Source organism: Castor canadensis, chromosome 11 (assembly GCF_047511655.1).
Source record: "Castor canadensis chromosome 11, mCasCan1.hap1v2, whole genome shotgun sequence".
Taxonomy (NCBI): domain Eukaryota; kingdom Metazoa; phylum Chordata; class Mammalia; order Rodentia; family Castoridae; genus Castor; species Castor canadensis.
This window is the reverse complement of record NC_133396.1, coordinates 122804704-122821966: the sequence shown is the minus strand read 5'-3', so window position 1 is coordinate 122821966 and position 17263 is coordinate 122804704. Positions and strand designations below refer to the sequence as shown.

At 33.1% G+C, this 17263-nt stretch overlaps 1 protein-coding gene across 8 annotated transcripts in view; it reads left to right on the top strand.

Moving 5' to 3' along the window:
* Syt14 (synaptotagmin 14) overlaps positions 1–16857 on the top strand; it is a 213434-nt gene extending 196577 nt beyond the window's left edge. For 2 of the 8 annotated variants that reach the window (XM_074048408.1, XM_074048410.1), the window contains 3 exons: positions 3274–3463; positions 5900–5956; positions 7205–16857. In XM_074048408.1, coding sequence (XP_073904509.1) covers positions 3274–3463; positions 5900–5956; positions 7205–7518 — 561 coding nt within the window. In that variant the 3' untranslated portion in view covers positions 7519–16857. Of the gene's footprint in view, positions 1–3273; positions 3464–5799; positions 5957–7204 lie in introns of all 8 variants that reach the window. The other 6 variants (XM_074048405.1, XM_074048406.1, XR_012439004.1 and 3 more) reach the window with 5 other exon arrangements.
* Positions 16858–17263: the final 406 nt, after the last annotated feature.

Here is a 17263-nt window from a genome sequence, read left to right as displayed (position 1 = left end):
CTTGAAGATTTATTTAAAACACTTTAAAATTTTTAATTACATTGTTATAGGGAGTAACCTTCCTTCCTTCCTAACCTCTCTCCTTCCCTCCCTCCTTCCTTCCTTCCAACTCATAGAGTAAATAAAGAATCCTTAGGAGTCTTCAAAGAAAATTCCAAATATTTATTTAACCATTGTGTGTTTGTGTTTATTGTATCCTTGCATCATGTACTTTTTTCTTAAACCTTTTCTCTTGTGAAACCCAGCACACTTAGAAAAGTATAAAAAACAGAAATGGTAGCATCCATTTACACAAAGCAACTACCACCCAGGTCAAGAAATAAAAAAATTTTTAAAAATAGCCAACACCCCCCAAACCTTCACCATGCCCTTTATAGTCACTTTTCCTATTCTCCCTACCCCAGAGTTAACCACCATCTTTACTTTCATGTAAACTTTTTTCATTTTTCTTTAGTCTTACACCTATTCATGTTTCTGGAGCACTATGGCTTAGTTTGCCTTATTGTGTTCTTTGTTTTCTTGATGTGAGTTTTTTTTTAATGCTCATTAATTAAATTATACTGCTGTATATTCTTTGGAGTTCAACGCCTTTCATTCAGAGTTACATTTGTAAGCATCATAATGATTTTCATTGCTGTGTAGCATACCATTGTATGAATTCACCACAAATCACCCATTCTGCTGTTTGGGTCCAGCATGAATAGTGCTGCTATGGACATTCTTTTACATCTCTTGGTAAACATTGCACATGTTTCTGATGGTATGTATGTAGAAGCGGAATTTCGAAACCATAGGATATGTGCATTTTTAACATTTTTTACACTCCCACCAGAGGGATATGATCGTTTCCATCTCTCTGTGTCCTCACCACACTTGGTATTCTTTTAGCCCATCTGTTTGTTGTGTTACCTCATGGTTTTAATTTCCATTTCCATGATTGATAATGAAATTCAAAAAATGCAAGGAAGTCTGTTGAAATTTTTATTGGAATTGCATTTAATCTATTAATCTATAGATCAGTATGGACTAATGTTACAAAACCAGGTCTTCTAAAATATTAACATATGTATTGCACTTTTTAAAAATCTATATAGCACTTTTAAATTTCTCTCAGTAACATTCATTGGTTTTTGCACAGAGGCCTTGCTTATCATTTGTTACATCCATTCCTAGATATTTTATATTTTATGTGATCATAAATGCTAGTTTTAATAAATTGTGTTTTGAAATTTGTTGCTGATGTATAACACTGTACGGAATTTTTAATTTTACTATTGTGTAAACTGCAATTATTCTGTAATTTTGTTCAGATTTCCTATATAGATAATTATGTAATTGATACTCAGTCTTATCTACTCCCCTTCCAAATATGGCACCTTTTATTTCAATATTTCACTTTATTGTCTTTCTTAAGGTTGTGACTTTCACTGGCTGTGATCTCTGCCATAGTGTTGACTTGAAGTGGTCATAGCAGTTTCAAAGGGGACACATGAAAACACTTTGTTGTTGTTAAGTATGGTGTTACATGTGGCTGGATTTGGTTTGCTAATAGTTTATTTAGGATTTTTAAATCTTGGCTCATGAATAAGAAAATCCTATAATTCTTATCGCTTTAAAAATAATATCCTTATAGGCTTTGGTTTCAAAGTTATGCTAGATTCTCAAAGCAAGTTAAGGAGTGCTTCCTTTTTACTACTTAAAAGAGTTTGTGGAAGACTATTGTTACTAGTTAGAATTCACTAGTAAAACCATCTGGGCTAAAGTATCTGTATTTTGTTTTGTTTTGCGTGTGTTTATTTTGGAAAGGTTCTTAATTACAATTTCTTCAGTAAGACTGCTCAGAGATTCTGTGTCTTTTTATGTCCCTTTGCTAGCTGTAGTTTACTAAGAGTGTGGTCATCTCATCCAGATTTCACGTTTGTTGAAAGTTGCTCATACTACACCCTCTTATCTTTTCATGTTCTGTAGAATGTGTGGTGATGTCTCCTTTTCCATTCCTGATACTTTGTGCCTACTTTCTTTCCTTTTCATAAATTAATGCTCTAGAAATTTATCCATTTTTATTAGTCTTTTTAATTTATTTTATTTATTTTTTGGCAGCACTGGAGTTTAACTCAGGGAATCAACCCTTGCTAGGCAGGTGCCGTACCACTTGAGCTTTATTAGTCTTTTAAATTACTCACTTTTGTTGTGTATCATTTAGTTACCCATAGGCTACTCAGAAACATATCCTTGATTTGCAAATATGTAGGGATTTTATTTTTCTGTAGAAAATAGTTTGGATTTCTAGTCAATCAAAAACCTATTGTGAATAATTTTCATCATTTGAAATTCACTGTTACTTGCTTTATTTTTGTAAAAGTTCAATTATGTTTCAGGGAAATTGTGCATTTGGTAGTCCTCGGCTATGGCACTGTGCATACCACCATTAGGTCAGTTTTACTTACTGTGATATTCAAATCTTCTACATCCTACTGTATTTACATCCCAGCTCATTTGGGCAGTTACTGAGAAAAGTATGCTAACACGCCCACTGGCTATGAGCTTCTCCATTTTTCTAGTTATAATAATTTTTACTTTTTGTATTTTCAGCCCACATTATGAAATGCTTGCAAATTCACAGTTATTTTATCTTCCTGGTAAATGAAATGTTTTGCCATGCTTAGGTGTACTGCTTCACCTCTAGTAATGGTTACTTCCTTAAAACCAGCCCTGATTACTAATTACTGTTTCTAATGTAGCTACATCAGTTTTATTTGGTTATTATATGAAAAGAATCGTAAGTTTGACCATCCTTTTAAACTTTTCTGTCTCTGTGTTTTAGATGTTAGTTTATCAATAGTGGATAGTTTTTATTTACTCAGTGTACCAATCTTTGTCTTTAAGGTACAGTTAAGATATTAAATATAAATGAATCTAAATCAGTGTCAGGCTTTTAGGTCAGTCACGTTATAGACAAAAATTTTACACATTCAAAAATAGTTCATTAACATCTGTAAGTTTAAGAAATGTATCTTCTCTGCTTTACATCTAAATATGCAGAAATTTATGAAACTTTCTCATTTCCTATGACTTGTTTGACTTCTGCATAATAAAATGAGATCCAAGGACTAAAATATCCAAAAACAGTATTTCTAATCTGAAGTTTGGGGGATTTGGCTTGCAACTCTTGTCTTTATTGCAATTTACCTACCTAATTCAAATAAATGTGGCATTAACAATACATCTCTTCATATAACCTTTTTGCAAAAAAATTTCATTTTTGATTTGCAGGGCTGTGACTCCCAAATGAGTATGTCAGAAATGTCCTGTAGTGAAAGTACATCCTCATGCCAGTCTCTTGAACATGGCTCAGTTCCAGAAATTCTCATTGGCCTCCTTTATAATGCCACAACTGGAAGATTATCAGCAGAAGTGATAAAAGGCAGCCACTTCAAAAACTTGGCAGCAAACAGACCACCCAGTGAGTGAAACAAATCTTTTTACTCTAATGTTTCTGCACTGATGGGACTTGACGATGGGGCTTCAACCCTGTCATTTTAGTCTTAACCAATCAAAATGAAATCGTGAATCATCAGCGAATCTGTTTCATATTTTCTATTTCCAGTCATTTGGGAAGTAGAAAAATTTGAAATTCAAAATATTAATTGTATGGTGACAGGAATCTTAATTTTTCATAGTGTCTTCAGAATAAATTTTCCTATCATAGATATTATCTCATGCCAGAAAAAAAGTTACAGAGTTTTGAAGAGTGAATAATATTCACAAATATGAGCAGAAATGTGGACAGCCATTGTTGCTAACTGAAGATAAATGTTATGTTTTCTGTCTGCATGCAGTACTATGAACTAATGTATATACTCCTATTTTTCCCTTAACAATTTAAGAAGAAACTGTTTCTTCACATTTTCTTCTCCTTTAAGATTTATAACGGCTGGAGGTGTAGCTCAGTGGCAGCGCATGTGTTCAACATGTTCCAGACCCTAGATTCTATCCCCAGCACCACAAAAAAGAAAAAATGATAAACCACTATTAGCAGTCTTTTCTTAGATAGAATGAGTTTTACTTTGTCATACAAGCAGAATAAGAACAATTTGATGTTACCCTAGATTATTGGAAGAGAAAACTAACAAGGCATACTTCAGCCCTGACTTTTTCTACCTCTCTCTTTACTTCCATCCCCAGTTCGTGACAGTGAGGGAAGGTTACGAGAGTACAAAGAAATTGTCCCCCAATGTACCTCCAAAACTGTTGATATCTGTGAGATGCAAACTGAGAACAGAGTAACTTCTCTATATTCCCTAAAATTAAAGTTATTAATGCCCTGAACTAAAGCTTTGAAAGGAAATCTTGAATAATACACCAGCTTAAATTTTCTTAAAGATTTCCCAAAGACTTGCTTAATGTAGTCTTTTACTCCAAGTATCAAACAATTATTAAATGAGGGGAAACTGTCTCCATCCTTGAATTAAATTACCTTACTTATAAATGTCAAAAAAAATTCATTATTCAATTAAAGTGAAAAGTCATAAAAATATATTTAGCTTGCCCCAAGAAATGTTGGAATGCTTGCTTCTTATATATGTCATAAAATGCATCTGTCCCTGAATTAAAAATCTGAAGGCTAAATTCTAGTCATATTTCTACCCTTAGAAAAATGGCCCAACTTCCCTAAATCTGTTTCTTAATAGGTAAAATTAAGGTCACATCTCCCACAGGGTAATTGTGGGACTTAAATCTGACAAAGGTGCATAAAAGAAGGATAAAGTTAGGATTATCCACTTTCTCTCATTTCAAAGGAAAAATTCAATGGGAGGAAAGAAACCATTCCTAGAATAAACTGACTCACAAGTGTAGCTCAGTTATTTTTATTTATATACCCTGAGAATGCAGACTCAAATGTCCTGAAAGACAACCTGTAGAAGATGTGTAGATGAAAGACAGGAGTACAATGAGGCCATGACAACCACAAAAGTGCACACCTGGCCTTTAGACATCCAGATTCAAAGATGCTTTCACACTATACCAGATAAACAAATCATAAATTGGGGTCACATTGAGCCACAAGCTATCAGTTTGCCCCTATGCTTTAGCAAAGAGTTTAATAAACCTTTGATAAATACCCAACTGGAGATATTGAAAGAATAGCAGAATGTAATGATACTCAGAAATAGAGAAATGGGAATCAGCTAAAAAAGAGCCAGGGGCAGTGTTGGGTAGTAAACAGCCTAAGAAAGATCAGCTTTATTAATGGTGTTTGCTGGGAGGTAACTAGTAAGTAACTATAATTCAATTTTTTAAATAATTATGTAAAAGTTGAGTATTTATAAAGGAGACATAATATGAGATAATAGCCCTGCATATATACCTAGGTTCTAAGTTTTGAACTATGTTATAGACTGAATAATCCCAGTTCTATCCAAAGAAACAGTGGCAACATTCAAAAGCAAAAATTTTGATTGTTCTATTTTATTTTGCATAACTTAATTTTGCATTACATTGGGAGTAATAAAACTATTTGAAATATTAAATGTTGCATGAATAAACTTAAAATTTAGCATAATAATAATGACTTTGATTCATTCTTTTATAGTCTGATAATTTGCATGATTCTATGTTCAATGTGCTTTAGACCAAGAGGATATCATAAAGATGTCTCCCTTTAAAACAGTGTAATTTTTTGTTTAAGATTACACAGTAATGTTAGAACTTTTCATTCCATTAAATTTACCCAACAATCCTTTTGTCTAACCCTCTACCTGAATTAAAATGCTAAAGTTTTGTGTTTTTCCACTCCAGTGCAGTGTTTCCTCTTTAATTCTGAACTTTGACCCTCTTCCACCCAACGATTGACATCTGGTCATTATTTCTTTTACTGCTTTCCACCCCCTGTTGTCAGATGGACTGTTCTGTTGTCTAAAACACTTGATAGGTGGACAGGTTTATATAATCCGAGGTGAGTTCCTGTAGAGGCTAATTGGATGTTGTCTTTTCATGCAAAAACAAAATACCCTAAAACTTGCCAGCAGTGAAACTGTCCACCATGTTGGTTTCTGAAAAAATGCACATTTATTATCTGTTGTACTTTAAACAAAACTAACTTTAGAATTTATCTCTGATTATGGATGATGGTATTCAGAGTATATATAAAATGAGCAAAACTTTTTAAAATAAAAGTTTATTTTTCCATTTGTATTTTGGTTTATATAACAGAAACAGATATTTCATGAGAAATATTGTGATGGTCTTTAAAATAAATTGAAATTTTGATGTGAAGTGCACATGATGGATCAGCATGCTGAAGAACATTTGCATGCACTAAAAACCTGAAAACATGGTTTTTTAAAGAGATTTACCTTCCATATAATCAGACTCTGAAATACTATGTTTCACTTTGCACACTAACCATCCTATCGATTTTTTATAGTTCATGAAAATAGTTAAGATATAATACTTGAAATTTCACATTAAGTTGTGTCTAAAAGAAACCCTATATCATTTATTTTTATCTACCCAAAAAAAGCACATTAAATGTACTCTTGCATGAAACCAGGAGAAAGTTTTACTTGGTTTTGCTAAACGTTGAACTCTCAATGCATTTGGCTTTATTTTGGCCCTTAAATGTTTCAGATATATATTTAAAAACCACATCCATGCAGAGATTTTTTTGACATTTCACCCTAAGCTATTTCAGTGTCGTCTTTGCATTCTTGTCTTCCTCTTTTCCTCATTACCATTTGGCTTCATTTCTATTTATTCATTTCTTCTTACTCTCTGAAGACACAGTGGAATGCTTTACCGTGTTGTGGCTAATTGAGCTTGCTAAGTGTTTATTAATGCTATGATGTCCTGCTTAGTGATGCTAAATGGGATGGTAATGGGAAGGGAGGAAGTGGGAGGTCAAGGATGGGGGGAGATGGAGGAAGGATTGTGAGGTATACCTTTAAATTCTATTATGTAGAAAGAGTGAGGTGATGATATTACTACTACTCAAGTATTTTCAGCCTACTTAGTATTTTCTCTACTTGTCATATTTTATAAGCACCTACATCAAAATGGAATTAGTTAAATTTCCATTATACATGGTATACACCATATCCTTATAAATTATAAATAATCTTCTCAACACTTATTATAAGAAAATTGTTTTGGATTTGTTTCAAATGATATTTGTGGTATGTTGGTTTTTTTTTTTTTCCTTCAGATACATATGTTAAGTTAACTCTGCTGAATTCCATGGGTCAAGAGATGTCCAAATGCAAGACATCCATCCGCAGAGGGCAGCCAAATCCAGTATATAAGGAAACTTTTGTTTTTCAAGTGGCCCTGTTTCAACTTTCTGATGTGACACTTATACTGTCTGTGTATAACAAACGCAGCATGAAAAGAAAAGAGATGATAGGCTGGATTTCTTTAGGTCTGAACAGCTCTGGAGAAGAGGAACTCAATCACTGGACTGAAATGAAAGAGTCAAAAGGACAGCAAGTGTGCCGATGGCATGCCTTACTAGAGTCGTGATGACCAGGATAAATGGGCAACCCCAATCCAAGGCAGCATTATTTCTGATTACAACACTGCTGTTTTTCCCTGGTCACCATGAGAAGAGCTGGTCTTTGAAGAATCCTATTCAGCATTCTACCAAAATGCTTTAAATTCTAGGAAAGGACATCTAATACTGACATAAAAGATGAAAAGACATGTCTCTATCTCTGGTAGAGTTTGTTTGAGAAACTGAGAAACTTGTATCACTATTGTTAAACTAACAATCCTTCAGAAATTTAATAACACACTTTTGATTTCAAGTAATTTCATGGAAGATTATGTGATTTAAAAAAAATCAGAATTTTAATTGCACACTATTTTATTATCACCCTACATATTATGCATAAAACATGTTTTGTCTGTCCAGCCTCCAGTGTTTATAATTTAATGTGAGTAGTCGTCACAAGTCATATCTAATGGTGAAGAGTTTCTCTTACATGGAAATTGTTATATTTCAGATACTTTGTGCCCTCAGTCAGTTTCATTGTGCCTCAGTTTTCCATAGCATTAAGTCTAAGTGCAAGCAAGTAATCATTTTCACAAAGAGAATTTTTAAGATGTATTTTTTTTAAGTTTATTTCTTTATTTCCCTCTGCTTTTGCCTGATCCAAAGAGACCAAGTCACATACTGGTCCCTTGCAAGCCTTTTAGACAGGTTGTACTGTAGAACTACGTAACTTTCTGTTGAAAGCACTTCCTGTATTCTTGTATTCCAATGTAGGAAGCCAATAGAGCAGAACCTTACTTTATAGTTTCTTTCAATGTTTGACTCTTTATAACTGTGGTAATATGAAAAAACACCTTTCTTATAAATGGGAAAATACAGTAGATAAGCTGTTGAAAAGCAAAAACAATTCAAGTTAAAGAAAACTTTGATTATCTGCTCTGAGTATTTAGTAACCAACACTGCATTAAGCAGGTAGCGTTCGAAATAAGAAACTCTTCTCTCTCTAAATCTTTTCTCTTCCTTCAATTTTTATTGTGGTCTAAAGACTGTCCAGTTCTCAGTTTGACTCAGAACATCAAGCTAAACGTAGTTCTGAGACTCCTTATGATGTTTCTATTGTGACTAGATTCTATGGCATTTACAGATACCTTTCTTCAACGTGATGTCATTCTGTGCCTTTTATGTGAGTTAAAACTTGCTCACACAGCTTGGACATTGTATTTGCAAAATTAGGCCTTCGATTTTTATAAATGTAAAGATTCCTCAGAACAGTGTCACAAGATCTTTATTTCCTCTGAAGTATTAAAAAGTTGTATAATGTACTAATTTTTTTAAATGGCAAGGCAGTTTGATTTGTTTTTGTATGTAGGAACTCTTATTAATCAGGAATATTATAAGCCATTTTCTTTTAAATTTTGCTTCTTATCTAATATATAATTTTATGCATATACTTTATTAAATAGAGTATGTTTTGTATATATAAAAAGTATTTTCTTTTTTTTCTCTCATTTCTAGTTAAACACACTTTTTACCAATTACAAAAAAGCAGTACATCATTGTTCCTAGTCCCAACTAAGTACTATATATTATCGTAAGCTAGAGTTTGTTATTACCATAACAAAACCATGGAGATAGATATTATTACTTTAGCTTAACTGTACTGAAAGGCCTTAAAAGAAATCTGAAAAGACCATAAACTCCTGGGGTTTTTTAGTTTAAAAATAGGAAATTCTCTGCTTAAATACACACAAGTTATAAGAAAAAAGTACAAATGGACAACATAAGGTATAAGAAAGTATTACAGAACTGCATTAAAGGGAAAAGCCCATCCTTTTATTATTACATTAGTGAGCTTTTTCCAGAATTTTTAAATAAATGAGTTAGGTATTACATTAGTGAGCTTTTTCCAGAATTTTTAAATAAGTGAGTTAGGTTATAGAGTTAGAATGCTACTAAAATGGCAAAATATTTTGCAAGTATTTTTCAGCAACAGTATGGAAAAAAAATTGAAGTGGGATATAGATTTTACTGAAAAATTGGATTTAGGCATTTGATACTACTGGTATCTTTCCTGTTTTTTGACACAAATGTCTACATCGCTAACAACTGGTTATCTTCCTAATAAAAAACAGTTACCAGTCTCATTTGAAGCTCTAACAAAGCCTAATCAAATACACTACTAAGGCCAGTTTGGTGCTTTCACCATTAATCAGAAAAATCTACCTTTCTTCAGACTATGCCCTGAATTGCATATGTGCTTTGATATCTTTGGGCTTATCCTGTGTAAGTATCAAATCTTATTAGGGCCGAAAAATTGATCAACTTTTTTTTTAATTTCATGAAGGACCCTCCCTCCACCCTGCTTGCAAGTCCTCAAAGATTGATTATTTATATGTGTGTATCTACATACACAGACAGACCTACACATACACACATACACATGATATGTGCACATATATGTGTCTATAAAAGTGAAGGTGCGCTGGCTTTTTCAGATAACTGAATAGAAAGACATTTCTCAAACTTCTGAACTATTTTTCTCCTCTTATAATTACTAAATGCTATATTTGGTTTTGGGTGATGTTTGCCACCATTCTCCTCTATATATGGCAGAATGTACTTATATCTTTTCTGGTGGTTTGACTCAACTTAATTACTCTCCCAAAATTACCTATATTTTTTAGGAAAAGGATTAAGTAGGGATCAAGAAGCCCACTTTACTCTATTGAATCAAATGTAGAAGACAGTACTACTGCTTTTTTTGTGTGCTCATATTCACAAGAAAGCTTAAAGGCAAAATCTTATCCCAGTAAGATTACTTATCCCAGTAATTACAGCAAACAGGGACCCACTGTTAGGGAGCAGGTATTGACTGAGAAACTTGAGAAAGACAGCCACTTTCTTATTGTTCTGCTAAAATCCCCTAAGTTTTATAGTCAATGAAATAGTCCAGATACAGCAATTGACAGGTATTTATGGGAGCTCCCCAACCTGGAATCACAGTCTCCCAAATAAGCTGCAAAGTTTAGTTGTTTATTACTGCCTAGGAAACAAAGGGTATTTCAAATCAGTAAAGAATTTGTTTAATATAATATCATCCTGCCTTACAGATCCTTTCTTCTATAATCTTGTGGCTTCAATACTTTGCACATTTTGTTTGAAAACCATATGCATTCAGTAAATTCCCAATCATTTTGTATTTACTGATGAAAATAATAAATTGAATCAAATTTTTAAAAATGAGAAAATATCTAAACTATCCTGATTAATATGCATATGTTTACTGTTGGGACTGGTAGGGCAGTTTCATCCAACCCGTGCAGATGCCCAGGACTATGTATAAGGTCATTGACTTGTTACCATCTTCATTTTCATTTCATTTATCAAGTGAATCAAGAGTACAATCCATGACCTCAAAGGAAGAAGGCATCAATGGAAGAGAGTTCAGAGTGTTCTTCAAGACAAAGATGAGTGGGGAGATCAAGTGATAGTGAACCAAAAAGTAGGGTATTTGAAGTGTACATCTTAGATGGCATAAGAACAGTAGTCACAAATTGTTTTCAATGTCCTTGTTAAACATACAAAGAGAAATGATACAAATTCATGCAATCACCATTTGCTTCTATAGTCTAGACAATTGTCAGAGAAATTCACATTGATGGGTTTTTGTTTTGTTTTTAAAGCAATAGTAAAGTTTATTAGGGAAGGAATTTAGTATAACAGGATAAAAGTGGGGAGAAATAGGGGAAAAAGGAGAAACATTTCCTGCTTCCCATGCAAGAAATGGGAGCAGAGACTCCACATTTATGACTGTTATTCACAAGTTTTCAATTCTTACTTTCTTTCCATTTGATGTTCCCAGTTCATCTGTGACCTACACTGGGAGTGACCATCAATATCCTTATTACCAATAAATCTTAATATTGAATACAAGATTAGCCTTGTGGCAAAGCACTTTCTAAAGTTAACCTTAAAACATCATCTGCACCTTCCAAGATGTATAATGCTGATGCTAGTACCAGCCAAAATTTACTAAAGATTTAAGGTAATAATTTATCATTTGATTTGATTCCCACAATACTATGAAGTAAATAATTATCAACATTTTATCAATGAAGAAAGTGCAGCATGAAGTTAAGCATACTCTCCTAAGGCCATCCAGGAAGTAAGTCAGAGTAGAATGGAATTAGAACCCAGGTGTGATATATCACATTACAACCCACCCCCTGCATATTGCAGTTGTATCCCTCTTTATTAATTGCAAAAAAGGGAAAAAAAGAAAATTCCTTTCATTTATTGCTCAAATATTTCCCTTTAAGCCATCTTTATAATTGTAGATATAAGGCAGAGAAAGAGTCTGTTGTATGGGCTGGAAGCAGAGAAGGAAACTAAACAAAAAGTTTTATTTTATAATTTCAACTTCTTGGTAAGTAAAATTTTCTAAAATTGTGAAAAAGTCACTGCTGTGGCAATAGCTATACAAGATGTTTGCCATTTCATTGCCTGTCTGTATCTTCTATTGTCTTACATTTTAGGCCCCCTCTTCATGTTCTTCTTTATTATTCTAATTTATCAGTAAACCTAGTTTGTACTGTTTGATATTTGAGTTTTTCTGTTAGATGTCTAAGACTACTTTAAAAAGTAAAATCAATACCCTTCCATTTATTCCTTTAGCATGAGATCTTCCACCTGAGTATGTTTAAAAAGAATACCCAGTAGATGAGGTATATACACAGTGACTCCATATACACTAAAAATAAACTTCCCAATTTATCTATTTATTATTTTTAAATTACAAGTTTTATATTTTATAGCCAGATATTACTAGATTGCTTATTTTTATAAGTCTAAGCAGTTGATACTAAATATGACTATTGTTTAATGAGAAAATAGGAATTCTCCCTTATCTGTGAGATTTGTGGTTTTGTCTTTTCCACTTAGAACTGGTTGAAGGGCTGTGACTGTGAACCTTGCAAAAAAAAAAAAAGTCTTCATTTGCCATTTTCTGTGTGTGCTCACCTCCTCCAGATAGTCTGATTTTTAATGTTTTTTGCGGAGGAGGAGGGAGAAGAGGGTCAGGTTTGGGCAGGGTCTCACTAGGTTGTTCAGGCTGGGCTCAAATTCATGATTCTCCTGCCTCAGTCTCCCAAGTGCTGGGATTACAGGTGTGAACCACCATGCCTGGCTCAATTTTTAATAATTTTTTGTAACAGCCAAATCATTTATACCTTCAGGAGCAGATCTCATAGTCATTCCTCTTCACAGAACCCTCATTAATGTTGCTAATAGTGATTCATAAGCAGCAATGGAAGAAAAAGACCCAAAAGTATAAAGCATCAGTGTTTCAAAAACCCTGACATAGGATGGCACCTTCAACACCTAAATATAATTTCAACTATAATGGATCTGATGCCACATTAGAAATGAGATACTTTAGGTGGTTAGGTCATATCCTCGCCTTTTGATCTTCTCCCTTCCCTGTCTAGCTTCTCTTTATTTTAAACTTTGAGAGCTTTTGAAAACTGTGTTGTTGTTTTTTTATAATTTCATATGTAGGGGGGAGAAATGAACCAAGCCTTGTATGCACATATGAATAATAAAAGAAAAATGAAAAAAAAAAAAAATTTCATATGTTGCTTTAACCAGAAAATTTCAAAAAAACATAAAACCGAAGTATCATAGAGTTGTGGCAAGTTTTTTGGGAGAAGGGGCTTGGGTTGTCTTTTGAATAAATATTGAGAATATAATATCCTGTAATTACATCACATTTATTATCTGAGAGGAGACCAGAGTAGTTTGGCACATAAATTGATTCTGTCAGTATTTAAGTATATATGAGCAATTATTTGAATAACAGATAAAAATTAATGATGGTTTTTTGAACAGCATTTTGATATATAGATGTTGCTTTAAGTTTACCAAGCAAAAACTTCCAGTAGTAACTTGCATCACAAAATTAATTCAGCATGTTTCTGCATAATTTTATTAAAATACCCTTTGTTTTATGATGAAGATAATGTAGTGGCAACAATTTTGAGGAATCTTTCAAGCTGATACAGAAGAGACAGCCAAACTTTGGCTAGACTTTTACTAGAATTTTGAAATAAGAAAGTATATAAATATTATTTTCCAGTTCCAGTTGTCTTGAGGAAGAATAGTTAATATATGAATTTTAAGAGTCTTGATAAATGTTGCAATCTGTAATTTTTCTAAAGCTCAAGAGGTTTATCACTGCTCATACTCTTGCTTTGTGCTTTATTTCACAAAATAATGTAACTTTTATGGAAACACTCAGTTAGTGGAATCTTTTATTCAAAATTCCCTTCCTCTGTCTTTCTCTTCCTCCTCCCCTCCTTTCTTCCTATTTCTTTCATATTTTTTGAGGCAAGGCGCTTCCTTAATAGTATAGTTTCTACAGAACTTTCTTACTTATTTTTCTAATAATGGATAAAATGGTGTGATGAAGATTAACTGCTCTGTGAGCAAAATTCTTTCAAATGACCTGAAGAAATACACTGCTGACTAACCTTTCCTTTGGTCTTAGACTGTCTCCAACATTTTTGCTAGTGACTAGTGAATGGATCTTACTAATCCACAATAAGTATCTGTGTGGTCATCAACAGTGTTATTATTGTCACATACTAATTTACATTTTGGTCACAATATAAACAGATGAGCGTGTGAAGCCATCCATTTTATAGAATGAGTGGCTGTCTAATCACCTTCATGTAACTGAGATTGTGCTATATTGCATTTTAGTCTCATATCTACTTTTCTACTATCTCTATACCAATTGTCTCGGTGCCTTTTTCCTTTTGTATAATTGTATTACATAAAAAACTTGCTGACCTCTGTGTAAACAATGTAAGATATGTTAAAACTGTATTGTTCCACAGAGATTTAAATGGCAGTTTAATTTATAAAGAATAAATGTTTGTGTGGGTGACAAGCTTTTTCCACCTTTATGTAAAATCTTAGCACTCACATGAAATGGGTGAACATTTGATTTCTTTGGTGATGACACAAAAATTAGCCCTAATTCTTATCATTGAAAAGTAGTGTTAATATGAGTGTTACACAAAATAATGTCAATTACATAAGCAAATATCTAATGCACACGTACATGTTATTAAGATCTTGGGATTGAAAAGAATCCCATTTAAATGTGTATAAAATAGTGCTATCATTATTTTCTTTAGTTGTAAGTCGAATCTGACCTCCAAAGAAAATAGACTCCAGACATAAACATTTTTTAACAATTCCTTTAAAGTTCATATAAATCAAGAATGAAGCTAAGTGGTTTTAAAGTGGTTTCAGAATCCGTAGGAGGGATGTATACATGAATGCTCTGTTCTTTAGCTTGTTCTTTCATTTAATGTGAATTTGTCATTCATTTTGGTGTCCTTCTGTTTAACAATACCATTTTGTATTTGGCAACAGTCGTCTGTTGATTTTTAATTCTTTTTTTAATTAGGTAGTTCTATTGTTTCCCAAAGACATTGAGTTTAAGTGCTTTTCATATTTCATTACCTTGTCCATTTTATTTCCAGAAACATTTATAACAACCAACTTAACAAGTACTATTTTGCATATGAAAAGAATTTAAACATTTGGTGCTCTAAAATTGACAGAAATTAAAATTGCGACATGTAATCTCTGATTGTCTTTGAATCCTTAGTTCCTTAAATTAACTAGAGCCTTGTTTTTTAGCTAACTTTTTTGAAGAGTGGAACACCAGTGCCTAATTGGTCTGGTTTACTTTTCATTCTTTTGGTAAAGAGTTGTCTATTGAAACACAATGGAAACATGAAACTTCTGCTCAGAATAAATCTGTTCATAATGTAATGTCCAACCACAGTTAAGTCATTTGTATCTTTTCCCAGTATTCACTACTTAATTCTCACCGTCCAAGCATATTGGGCTTCCGTTGTTAAGACGTGAGATTGCAGAAGCAAAACAACAGTCTTGCTTATGGGTGTTCACAAAGCAGTTTTTCTAACTTGTAAACAATGTCTCCACTACAGATGATTTATTAGTTATTTAGTACTTTGAAAAAAATCATTTGCATCTGAGTCATGGCTTACTGTCTTTCAGAGAATTACAGTGGATATTCCAGTAAAAAATTGGTAGGACTGCATTCATGCTAGCAAATCAGTAAGTTATTTTCTGTTGTTACAGAAGGATTTAGGTGGTTATTCATCATAACGTTATTTAACTTAAGATTATGTCTTAATTGCAAATTGTTTATAACTCCTTTGATTTCCAGTATGCAAAGTAATATTTAATCAACTTTTTCTTTCTATAGATTATCAGAATTTTCCGTAATGTTTCCCATTTGAAAATAAAAGTCATTCCCAATTTAAAACTAAAAGTCTTGGTAAAATATGTGGAATGTTTTGTTTGGATTGTACATCATATTAAATTATAAACATAAAATACACTAAATGCTGTTATTAAATGCCAAATAAATGGGGGCAAATTACAGTCAAGCGTTTCTTAACAATGGGGATATGTCTGAAAAATGTTGCTCAATGATTTCATCGTTATGTGAAGGAGCTGCCAAACTCTGAGCATCTGTTGAGTGAAATTTCTTATGGCTCCACACCAGTCACCAGTTGATTTTGTCAGTGTTTTAGATTATTTTTTCTCATAGATATGTAGTGGTATCTTACTGTTGTAATTTGTACTTTCTTGCTGTCTCCATCTTTGTATTTCTGTTGGTGAGGTGTCTATTCAAATTTTTTGCCCATTTTTAAATTGTTTTTTCCTTAATAGTGAGTTTTAAGAGTTTTTTGTATATTTTGGGCACAAGTACTCTATCAGATAATATAGTGTTTTACGTATATTTTCTCCTACAATCTTGTGATTCTTCTTTTCTTTAGCCTATTGAAGTAGTAGATTACATTGATAGATTTTCTGATGTCAGTCTAGCTTTGAATATGCTATAATAAACCCCAGTTGGTCATGAAGATAATTCTTGTTATACCTTGTCAGATTCAGTTTGGTAACATTTTGTTGAGGATTTTTACACTTATATTTTTGAGAAATATTTGTACTTTGCTCCTATTCTGTCTTAATGTAATTTTAGTTTGGGAGGCCTCATAGAATAGGTTAAAAGTGTTCCTTCCCTCACCTTCTAGAACATGTGAAGAATTGGTATCATTTTCTTTTGTAGTTATTAGGATTTTTTGGTTGTTTTGTTTGTTTGCTGTACTAGGGATTGAACCTCGGGCCTCCACCAGTCGAATCATAGCACCATTCCTTTTGCTTTTAGAGTATTTCTGAGATAGGGCCAGAGCTGGCCTCATAATGAGACCCCCCTGCCTCCACATCCCAAGTAGCTGGGCCTATTGGTGCCACCATGCCTAGCTTTCATTATCCACTTTTTTGTGTGTCAGTTTTGATCATTTGTGTCTGTAAAGGAATCAATCCATTTCTTTCAGAAGTGTCAAACTTACAAAGATAAAGCGGTTAATATTCCATGATTGTCCTTTTAATGTCTATGGCTTCTGTAGTGAGGACCTCTCACTGCCTCTTATTTCCAATATTGATCGTTTGTGTCCTTCCTCCATCTCTCTCTCTCTCTCTCTCTCTCTCTCTCTCTCTCTCTCTCTCTCTCTCTCTCCCTCCCTCCCTCTCTCTTTCCATAGCTGGCTAGTTCATCAATTTTACTGCTATTTTCAGAGAACAATTTTTTATTTTGTTGATTTTTCCCTAGTGATTTCTTTCTTTTAGTTTCATCCATTGCAACTCTAGTTTGTATTTCTTTTCTTG